General features: G+C 35.6%; 1 protein-coding gene across 6 annotated transcripts in view; it reads right to left on the bottom strand.

Annotated features, from left to right (window-relative positions):
* Window positions 1-1,215: 1,215 nt before the first annotated feature.
* The window catches only part of PCNX4 (pecanex 4), a 58,243-nt gene continuing 47,335 nt past the window's right edge, over window positions 1,216-12,123 (bottom strand). For 5 of the 6 annotated variants that reach the window (XM_007986834.3, XM_007986836.3, XM_073011053.1 and 2 more), the window contains one exon: window positions 1,216-10,517. In XM_007986834.3, coding sequence (XP_007985025.2) covers window positions 10,266-10,517 — 252 coding nt within the window. In that variant the 3' untranslated portion in view covers window positions 1,216-10,265. The remainder of the gene's footprint in view (window positions 10,518-12,123) is intronic. The other variant, XR_012090977.1, reaches the window with a different exon arrangement.

Raw genomic sequence — 12,123 nt, 5'->3', positions numbered from 1 at the left:
TCCAAGACAAAGGCACCAGCAGAATTAGTGTCTGGTGAAGACTGATCTCTGCTTCCAAGATGGCACCTCATTGCTGCATCCTCCACAGTGGAGGAATGCGTGTCCTCACATGGTGGGACAGAAGGGAAAGAGGGCAAAAATGCATTTAAAAGATCATTTAATCCCATTCATTACTCAGTCACCTCTTAAAGGCCACATCCTTTTATACTGTGGCATTGGGGATTAAGTTTCAACATGAATTTTGGAGGGGACAAAAACATCCAAACCATAGCAACATAAATGTATAGAATATTTCACACACAGCAGAGTGCTGGGTAATGAGCAGATATAAAGAAGTATTTGAAATGACCTTACTTCCAGGATGCTTATATTCTTAGAAAAGTTGACAGGTATAGATGGCTGTAATTTGAAGCAGTAGGTAGGATTCACTGTACCTATTATTTATTAAACACCTGTTGTATGTCTTCTGCTGTACTGGAGTGCTTAGTATTAGTTAATTAACTCATTCCTCATAACGGCCCACTAAGATGGATGGTATTATCTACCTTTATAGATGAAGAAAGAGCAACAAGGTTTTACTTTTCCAAGGTCAAGGTCACAAAGCTAGTAAGGGGTAAAGCCATGATTAGATTCAGCTCAGGAAGATTCCACTGGCAACTCCTTATTTCTATAATTAGTTTTACGTTAATGTTTACCACCTTACAGCAGAAAACATGCACAGGCACTAACAGAAAATCAGCAGGAGTAACAGGTAAAGAAAAACATGGTCCTTATCTACAAGCAGTTCACAACTGAGCTGGAGCCAAAGTAACATACATAAAATAACTAGAATAGTTGTTGGGCAAGTTGGAAGCCACCCAAGTGGCTGTCCTTGGAAAAGGGGGAAGACGACATGTGGTAGAGGGACGACATGTGGTAGAGGTACACCATGAGGTATAGCGGGTAGAAGCAATGGAATAAATGCATACATAACAACATGGATATGTACTAGAGGCATAGTAAGGAGTGAAGAAATAGAGAAGCAACGCTAACACAATACTGTTCACATACACAAATATATGTGCATAGAAGATAGTGCTCATTTTGCAAGAAAACATACAACCTAATAGATACATATTTAGGTATTGTAATGGTTACTTAGGATGGGGAGGAAACTGGGGGTGCACTATGGGGACAAAATATAATGAAGAGAGGACTCTTGCGTTACCAGTGATGAAAATTGGAATAACAACATTATTTATTGAATACAACATACCAGTTATAAAAATGAAAAGATTGGAATAATTCTAGAATGCCACAAAATAACATATGTCATGTGGCCTGGTACATACTATAAGCATAATAGTTCCGAAAAGGAAGATTTGCAGATAGAATAGTGTGGAAGCTCTTTCTGATGGTGTCACTTGCACTGGGCCTTGAAAGAAAGGAATTTAGACAGATGAAGAGAAGCTTCAGGAAGCCAGGTTCCAGGTCAGTTTTGTTTTATTCATCACTGAATCTCCGGTGCCTGCCTAGCATTGTGCCTGCTGATCTCTGTTCAACTACTACAGCCAATGCATGGTAGAAGAGGTATATATAAATTAAAATCTTTAAAGATTCATCTGTATGGCTTTTTTTTTTTTTTTTGGAGATGGAGTACAGTGGCACCATCTCAGCTCACCGCAATCTCTGCCTCCCGGGTTCAAGCGATTCTCCTACCTCAACCTCCCAAGTAGCTGGGACTGCAGGTGTGCACCACCATGCCCGGTTAAGTTTTGTATTTTTAGTAGAGATGGGGTTTCACCATGTTGGCCAGGCTGGTCTCAAACTCCTGACCTCAAATGATCCACCTGCCCTGGCCTCCCAAAGTGCCACTACTCCTGGCCTGTGTATGGTATTTTTCTATGGCATGTAATTTTCTGTACACACCCTCTTTCCTTCTTAGGCTTTTTTGTCAACAGCCCAAGATGGAAAAGGCAGCTTTATGTCAAGGTTTGTCAAAGACAGTCAAGAGCTATGAAAGCCAAATGTTCACATTTAACTTTTTTGAAAGTATTTATTATTCACCATCGATGTATTTCTTAATCATTATCCTGAGTGGTCTTTTTAAGTAGGAAGAAAATGGTGTGTTCATTAGTCCAAAGCTGAAACACAGTTGGGGTTGTGTAAGGTGACAGTAGGTGAGTTGGTAAAAGAGTTAGCAGAAGTGACAGCTTTAGTCTGCTCAGCTACTGGATTCACCAGTAAGCCACATGAGACCTCAGTCACAATCAGTAATTCAAAGACAGATTTAAATATAAATATCCTGTTACTTCTGACACCTTTACTGAGGTATAATTGATATATGATAAATGGCACATATTTAAAGTGTACAATTTGGTAAGTTTTGTCATATGGCTATACTTGTGAACCATAACCACAATCAAGAGAGTAAACACAGGTATCAGCCCCAAAAGTTTCCCTTTGCCCTTTTGTAATCATTTCCCCTCACCCACCCCATTCCAGGCAACCAATGATGTGCTTGCATTATTACGGATTAGTTTGCATTTTATAGTTTTACATAAATGTAATTACACACTTTGCACACATAAACTGCTGGCAGAAATGTCAAATGGTACAATCAATTTGAAAAAGACTTTTAGCAGTTCCTTAAACATTTAAATATACACTTATCATATGATTTAGCCAGCCCAGTCCTAGGTATTTGCCCAAGAGAAATGAAAGCTTATGGCCACATAAAGACTTGTAAATGAATGCTCATAGCAGCTTTATATAATAGCCCAAAACTGGAACCAACAAATGTCCACCAACAGGTGAATGGTATAAACAAACTGTGTTACATTCTATACAGTGCAGCACTACTCAGCAATAAAAATAATGAATGACTGATACATGCAACAACATGGAAGAACCTCGAAGAAGCCAGGGCATCTGGGTCTGGAGATTTCTTTTATCAGGAGATTTTAAATTATGAATTTAATTCTTTAATGGTTATAGGATATTCAGATTATTTCATCTTGGTTGAGTTTTAGTAGTTTGTGGTTTTCAAGAATCAGATTATTTATTCTAAGTTGTCAAGTGTATAAGCTGAAAGTTACAGTATTTTCTCATTATCTTTTTAATGACTGCCTGATTTGTAGTGATATTTGCCATTTCATTCTTGATGATTTGCGTTTTCTTTTTGTCAGTCTTTCTACAGGTTTATGGATTTTCTTGATGTTTTTTCGAAGAACCAGTTTTTTGTTTATGTATTTTTCTATTTTCAGTTTCATAGATTTCTGCTTTTTGTTATTTCCTTTCTTTTGCCTGCTTAGGGTTTATTTTGCTATTCTTTTTCTTGTTTCTTGTGGTGGGAACTTAGGTTATTGTGCTGAGATCTTTCCTCATTTCTAATATGCTATCTTCCTAGGGATGTAGGAGACAGCTCTAGGAGACACATGGGGCTCGCTATCTGGCTTTTGGAGAGACTTTGTCTACCACAAAACTAGAGTAAAAGGAGACCCTTTCAGGCAGGGAAGAGGACAGCTGCCTCTTTTGTCTTTCTAAGTAGGGAAAATTAATTTTCCCTGTCCCTTGCCTAGGCAGTATTTGGCCACTTACACAGCCAAAATCCCATGAGTTCTTATCAGGTTGCTCTGGGGGATATGGACTAGTGTGAAGGTGGGCAGGTGCACTTATTTACCCTGAGTAGTAAGAAATCTATCTCTGACCCAGAACATCTTATGTGCATACTCAGGATAAGAATAATAAAGATGAATATTAAAAAGCAAACTTTTTATGAGTGGATACTGGTTTATCAAATACTTTTTCTGGATCTACTGAAATATTATTTTTCTCCTTTCATTCTGTTAATGTGTTGAATTATATTGATTGATTTGCAACCATCACACCAACTTCACTTTTTCAGGAAGAAACCCAACTTGATTGTGATTATTCCGTGTGTGTAGGTGTGTGTGTATGTGTGTAGTTTAGTTTGCTAATATTTTGTTCAGGATTTTTGCATTGATGTTGGGGGGAATGAAATAGGTCTCTTTCTCAGGAAGTCTCTGCCAGGTTTTGGTATCTAGGTTTTCTGGCATCATAAAATGAGTTGGGGAGGGTTCCTGCATTTCTGCTGCTCTTTGTAAGAATTTAAGATTGTTTTTCCATTGATGAATCAATCCATCTAGGCTTCTTGTTTCACTATGGAAAAGCAAATAAAGTAACTATAGGTTCCATTTCTTTAGCAGATAGGGAACTACTCAAATTTTCTATTTTTTCATTTGTCAATTTTGGCTCTTCCATATTTTAAAAAATTTGTTCACTTCATTTAAAATTTCCAATTTATTGGCTTGAAGTCATGCACATATTTTGTCAAATGACCGTAGGATTTGTAATATCCTTTCATTCCTGATATTGGTTGTTTCTTCCTTTTTCAGTCTACCAGAAACTTATCAATTATCCTTTCAAAGAATCAACTTTTGGTTTAGTTGATCCAACTTTATCTTCATTTTCTACTCTATTAATTCTTGTTCTTTATTATCTTATTTCCTTTATTTTCTTCAGGTTAAATTTGCTATTCTTAGAATTTTTTGAGATAACTACTAGGTTCATTTTCAATCTTTTTTTTTTTAAATGTGCATTTAAGACTATACATTTCCTTCTAAGCATGGCTTTAGGTGTCTACCATAAGTTTTGACATGTAGCACTTTTACTATTCAGTTCAAATATATTCTAATTTTCATTGTAATTTATTGTCTGATCCATGAGTTATTTAGAAGTATATTTCTTAATTTATGGACTTAATAGAATTTTTCTATCTTTGAAATTATTATTGATTTCTAAGTGAATTAACATGACCAAAGAATATATTCCATCCCTATGACTTAGAATATGGTCAGTTTTGATAAATATTCCACCTGCATTTGAAAATAATGTGTATTTTGCAGTTGTTGGGGGGCATTCTGTTTTATATATGCCAAGTAGGTTAAGTTTTAAAATATTATTCCAATCTTTACATATTTACATATTTTTCCATGGCTGCTGTTCTGTTACTGAGTATATTAAAACCTGGGAATGCAGATTTGTCTTTTCTCATTTTAGTTCTGTTCATTTAAGCTTCTATATTTGAGGTTATATTGTTAAATCATTAAAATATTAGACCTGTTGAAACTTTCTGGTGAATCAAATCTTTTATCATTACAAATTGTCTCTCTTTACAATACTTTTCACCTTAAGGTCAACATTAAATAATATTGCAATAGCCACCATACCTCCTGCCCTATCGTTTCTGTTTTTTGTATTTCATACTATAACATTTTCCATTCTTGTTTACTTCCAACCCTTGTACTCCTATACTTAAGGCATCTCTTGCATAAAGGTACTTTGTGGGTTTTCTTTCTTTTCACTTTGATAATCTTTGCATTTAATTGGTACACTGTCTATTCATATAAATGTTGTAACTGATATTTAGGTTTAAACCTCCTAATCTATTTGATTTCTATTTGTCCTATTTGTTCTATATTTTCTCTCCCTTTTTGCTTTATTATTCCACTTTCGCCCTGTATTAGCTTTGTAGTTATATGATTTATTTTGCTTTTTGCTGTTCTTTTAGTGGTTACCCTATAGATGACACAGCAGTCTAATATTACTTATAATCTTTCTGATAATTGTAAGGACCTTAGAATTCCTGCACCAAATGTATATATTATTGTCACGTTTTAACATTATTTATTTTAACCTTGAAGACTATTTTATATAGTTAATATTCCTTAACCTGTATATTATTTTTTAAAATTACTGTTCATTCCTACCTTTATCTGTAACCCTTTTCTGGGATCATTTTCCTTCTGTCTGAAGAATCCCCTTTACTATTACCTTTAATGACAATCTGCTATTAAATTTGTTGTGTTTGAACGTGTCTTTGCCTTCATTCTTCAAGAATTGTTTTTGGGGAAAGGCTGGGTATTGAATTCTAAAATTGTAGATATTTTCTTTCAGTAACTTGAAAATATCATTCCATTGATTTCTGGTTCCCATATTTTCTGTTGAGAAGGTAGCTGTCAGTTTAATAAACTTGTGGCTCCTTTAAAAGTAATGTCTTTTATCACTGTCTGGCTCCTTTAATGATTTTCTTTTTGTGTTTTATTTTTTCTTACGATGTGCTAAGGTGTAATTTTGTTTTTATTTATCATGCTTTGATCTTGCAGGACTTCATGTCTTTTAAAAATTTGGAGAATTCTCAGTCATTATCTCCTCACAGGTTGCTTCTGTCATATTCTCTCTTCTCCTTCTGGAAATCCAGTTACGTGTATGTTAGATCTCCTCATGTTAACTCTATGTCTCTTATTCTCTCTACTGTATCTTCCATTCTTTTGTGTCTTAGTTTTTCATACCTGGTATTTACTTCTGACATAACTTTTAGTTCACAAATTCTTACTTCACTGTATCCAGTTTCTATCAGATCTATTCACTGAATCCTTTTATTTATTTATTTTGAGTCTTGCTCTGTCACCCAGGCTGGAGTGCAGTAGCATGATATTGGCTCACTGCAACCTCCACCTCCTGGGTTCAAGTGATTCTCCTGCCACAGCCTCCTGAGTAGCTGGAACTATAAGCACCTGCCACCACACTCGGCTTTTTTTTTTTTTTTTTTTTTTTTTGTATAGATGGGGTTTCACTGTGTTAGCCAGGATGGTCTTGATCTCCTGACCTCATGATCTGCCCGACTCGGCCTCCCAAAGTGCTGGGATTACAGGCGTGAGCCACCGCGCCCGGCCTATTCACTGAATTCTTAAACTTGATTAGAGTACTTTTAAGTTGGGGACTTGATTGATTCTTCTATATAGTTTCTGATTTTCTGCTGAAATTCTCAATCTTGTGTTTTAGATCTTTAAACACACTAAAGACAGTAATTTTAGACCCTGTGTTGTGTAGCTCATTATCTGGGTCCCCTGTGGCTCGGTCCTATCATCCGTTGCTTCTTTTGGATTTTGATCATGTTGCTTTGTTTCCTCAGATACCTTAAATAACCTTCCAATACTAAACATGAAAAGTTATAAAAATAACTCAAAAGATCAGAGAGGATTTACATTTGCTCTGGGTAGCAGACAAAGGGTCACCTTAATCCAGTTTTGGGAAGTGAGAAGATCCTAACTGCATCTGGTTTTTCTTCACCCTTACGATTTGGATATGGTCCTTGGGGACACAACCCAATGTATGGTCAGTTAACTAGGGTTCCTTTCCCCTTCCCTACTTCCTTGGAGAGCCTTGGTCTCCAGTTTTTGTCCCTCTAACTCAGCAGCAAGGCTGTCATAAGTGTTACTTAGTGTCTCAGACTCACAACCACCTTATCCTGAATCGGCATATCTCCTACAAGAAAAGCAGCCCAAATGCTGAGCTCAGGTATCTAAGTTTCATTCTGTCTTAGATCTTAGTGATGTTATTCTTCACTGTCTTTTGGTTTTCTAATGTCTTTAAGCAGATTTTAAAATACTATTTTGCTTGGCTTTTCTAGCTCTCTGAAATAGTTGGTATGAATGCACCACTAAAAGTTGGAAGTAGAAAAGGTTTTAGGGAAAATTCAGTAAGGTTAGTGTTAGTCCAAACTGCACCATTTTGTAAGCTCCCCGCTATTTTGCAGACCTTAATCAAAGTGAAACATTTCACAGGGGTTCGGGCAGTGAGAAACATCCTGCCTAACTACCTGATCACAAGGTGGAAAAAGGCCCAACCTAAGAAATATCCCTATATCTTGCTGGGCAAAGTTCCAAGGAATACCATGATGACATCCTGCTAGAACAAGGGCCAGAACCACCTCATCATGGGAGCATCTTATCAATATCCTGCTGGACAGCAAGCCATACTGCCCAGACCCCTCCCACCCATGCCTATAAGTACGCCCAGCCTGGAAGCAGTGGTAGGCTCTAGCATTAAGCTGGTCCCCCACTTCTGTAGGTTTTATGCTGGACGTAAAGCCTGCATTTGTTGTCAAGCTATCCTCTTTCTGTGTGTCTTTCTTTAACCCTCGCCTTCCCTTCAAAATCTAACAGTCAGTTTTTAATATACTAAGTGAAGATATCAAGTAAGTGATATATACAGGTTCAGTGTAAGAAGAGAGGTTGGGTTAGGTATATATATTTGATCATCATCAACTTATTGATGCTATTTCAAGTCTTGAAGTAGTTGAGATTATGGTGATTGCAGAAATACAAAGGGGGCCCTAGAACCAACTGGTGAGAAATTCTAAAATTTACAGGTCAGGTAGAAGAGGAAAGGCAGCAAAGATGTTTGAGGAGTTGCTAGGAAGATAAGAAGAAAACAAAGATAATGTAGTATCAGGAAAGTCCAAAAGGAAACACAAAAGCTGATTCAAGGAATAGTCAAATGTGTCAATTACTACTAGCTGGTTTGACAATAAAAAGGTCGATAGTGACCTTAATAAAAACTTTTTTTTTTTTTTTAATTTGGGGGAGTCATGGAGATGGGATCCAGATTGGAATGGTTTGACAAGTAAATGAAAGAGAAAACTTGGCCATGAATGAAATGGAGATATGAGAATAGTTTGAGGAGGATGCAAGGTTAAGGGAAGGCATAGCTTGGCATTATTATTATTATAGTGAAAATCTCTAAACAACTGAAAATTCACATTATTTGGGGGATAGTAATCCAATAAATAATATCAATGGAATTTTATGCTGTCATTAAGAGCGATAATTACGGCCAGACACGGTGGCTCACGCCTGTAATTCCAGCACTTTGGGAGGCCGAGGCGGGTGGAGAATGAGGTCAGGAGTTCGAGACCATCCTGGCCAACATGGTGAAACCCCATCTCTACTAAAAATTCAAAAATTAGCCAGCATGGTGGCGCGTGCCTTTAATCCCAGCTACTCAGGAGGCTGAGCCAGGAGAATTGCTTGAACCAGGGAGGCAGAGGTTGCAGTGAGCCGAGATCGTGCCACTGCACTCCAGCCTGGGCGACAGAGTGAGACTGTCTCGAAAAAAAAAAAGGTGATAATTACAAAGTACTTTTAATGACATGAGAAAATATTTCTACATGACAAAGATATAAAGGTATACAGCTAGTAAATCTCAATCATGTAAATTAAATCATAAGTCTAAGATGTGAACTCAAGAGTAATATAAAATCTTATCTTAGTAACTGTACTATATTACCTCCAAAAAAAGATAAACATACAAATCTCTTGAATTCATTAACTGAAAATTGGTCCAAAAAGTTATCCCTTAACATTGTTAGAGTGAACTGGTCCACATACTAAATAAATGGAATATTAATAGCAGCTTAACTTGTTCATTTCATATAATTTGAATGATTTCTAAAGAGAATACATTATTACAAATCTAGGGGGCTCCTACCGATTTCATTGGAAATTAAGTAAGAAGTAGAGGAAACTGATCTCTCAACTGACGTGGATTCATTGTTAATCCCCCTTACATGTATCTGTAAAACATTCCTAAGCAAGAAGAGAAAGAAAATAAAATTCAGATCATATTATAAAAATTTTCTTCCCATCTCCTCTTTACTTCATATACCTTAAGACATTAGTAACTGGTAGTCCTGTTGAGTAAATCATTTTTCAGAAGCAGTAAATTCATTTGAAAGAAATATATAATGAGTCAGAGCTATGCTTTAGTAGTCATATGCAGATTACCCCAACATTGCTCTTCCTGTGAATATTCACATGATGAATGGGATGAACCCTGCTTCTTTCACATATATCAAAAGGATATTTGAAAAGGAAAGAAAATATTTTATTAAAAGTTTTTTAAGGTTTGTGAATTGAAGTCTATGAAAACAAACTATATAAAAACATTCAGATAATATTAGGTGTTAAAACAGCACATTTGAAAATACTATAAATTATACTAACCTTCAACAGGATCCATTATCACTACTTAGAACACTGATATGTCTATCTTAAGTATGTAAAAATTACATAGCTGTTAACTTTATATGGCAATTCACCTATTACACATTTAAGAAAGCATTACAAAATTCATTATATAATAATTACACAAATGTTTTCTCATATTTACCAAAGTCTACTAAAGTCCAGAGGGCACAAGTATTGGCCAAATAGTTCTAACTTTTACATTAGACAAAAAGATGTTTTTGTTGTTTTTTAAAACCATTAAGATGGCTAAGAGAACCAATTTTATGGAGCTTAGCTGTTCTCAGGCATCTGAATGAGGGTGGGGAGAAGTCCTGAAGTTACAAGAATCAGTTACATTTTTAAGATGAAAAAATAAAAACATTGCATTTGATGAGATTACAGTCAAAATGAGCTCTAATACAAATGTATATGGAGAGGTTTTGAAGAATAAATCGGATACCCCAGGGGAGGATCTGCTGCTTGTACCGTAAGATTTCTTAAAAGTAGTGGATGAGCTTGTATACTATAACGTTCTTCATCATCGTTTGTGGCATAAAGTAATTCCCACGAAAGATTGGCCCACTGACCTCTAACAGCTTCAGCATTCAACTTTCCCACTTGGATCAATAATTCTTGAAGGCTAAGTACTCTTCCAGTGTAAATTCCCTTTACAGTAAAAATGGAGAGAAAGAAAAGAGATTACATTTAGGTTTTCATATTTTATTTATAAACTTACAGAAAAATTGCATTGTAATTAGGCAAACTTCTCCCAAGTTCAAAAAACAGAAAGTAGTGTTTTAAAAATGTACACAATGAGTTGCTTGTATTCAGAATCAAGAATTACCTCTACTTCCTTTGTTCTTTAATAAAAGAAAGTTTCCTGGCAGTCATTTCAATCACCATTAGGCAAAATCTTAGTCACTTCTGTCTTCCTTCTCTGATCTGTTGCCTCAGTGACGCATAGTCATACATACTATTTGGTGGTGAATGATACAATAGGCTCTTTTTAAAGAAACAGCTTTGTTGAGATATAATTCACATTCCATACAATCTATTTACTGTATGCAATTCAATGGTTTTTATTATAGTCGCAGATACGTGCAACCATCACCACAGTTAAGTTTTAAAACACCATAACCTCAAGAAGTATCCTTGTGCTCTTTAGTTATCACCATCCTATCTCATTGACCCTTCCCTAAGTAACCACTAACATATTTTCTATCTTTATAGACTTGCCTCTTCTGTAAATTTCACTTGTATGTGGTCTTTTGTGACCGATTTCTTTCACTTAGCATATTTTCAAGGTTCATCTATGTTGTACATGTATCAGTACCTTATTCCTTTTTATGGCAGAATAATATTCCATCATATGGATATACTAAAATTTGTTTTCAGCAATTGATGTACAGTTGGTTTGTTTCCACCTTATAGCAATTAATAATAATGTTGCTATAAACATTCATGTACAAGGTTTCATGTGGATTTATGTTCTTATTTCTCTTAGGTATATATACTTAGGGATAGAACTGCTAGGTCGTATGTTAACTCTATGCTTAACTATTTGAGAAACTGCCAGAATGTTTTCCAAAGTGGCTGTACCATTTTACATTCCCAAGAGCAGAAGAGGGTTCCAATTTCTCCACATCTTGTTAACACTTATTTTCAGACCTTTTGATTTTAGCCATCCCGTGTGTGTGAAGTGTTATTTTATTGTAGTTTTGATTTGCACTTCCCTGATGACTAATTATACGGAGCACTTCTCATGAACTTATTGGCAACTTATACATCCTCTTTAAAGAAATGTCTATATAGATCCTTTGTCCACATTAAAATCTATTTACCTTTTTATTATAGAGTTTTAAGAGTTCTTTTATATATTCTAGTAACAGTCCCTTAACAGATAAGTGCAAATATTTTTCCCATTCTGTGAGTTGTCTACTTTTTTGATGGTGTGCTTTGAGGAACAAAAGTTTTTACTTTTGATGAAGTCATATTTATCTATTTTTCTTTTGTTTCTCATGCTTTTGGTGTCATATCTAAGAATCTATTGCCAAGTTTAAGGTCATGAAGATTTACCCTCATGTTTCCTTCTAACATTTTTATGGCTCTTATGTTTAGGTCTTTGATGTATTTTGGAGTTATTCTAAAAATATGGTATATAAAGTAAGGTCTCTAGTGGGTTGAATAGCATCTCTTTGAAGTTACCTGTGAATGTGACCTTATTTGGAATGGGTACTTTGCAGATGTAATTAAAAATTTAGAGATGAGATCA

Source organism: Chlorocebus sabaeus, chromosome 24, assembly GCF_047675955.1.
Source record: "Chlorocebus sabaeus isolate Y175 chromosome 24, mChlSab1.0.hap1, whole genome shotgun sequence".
Classification (NCBI taxonomy): Eukaryota; Metazoa; Chordata; class Mammalia; order Primates; family Cercopithecidae; genus Chlorocebus; species Chlorocebus sabaeus.
The sequence above is the reverse complement of the archived record's forward strand: the minus strand, read 5'-3'. Positions and strand labels throughout refer to the sequence as shown.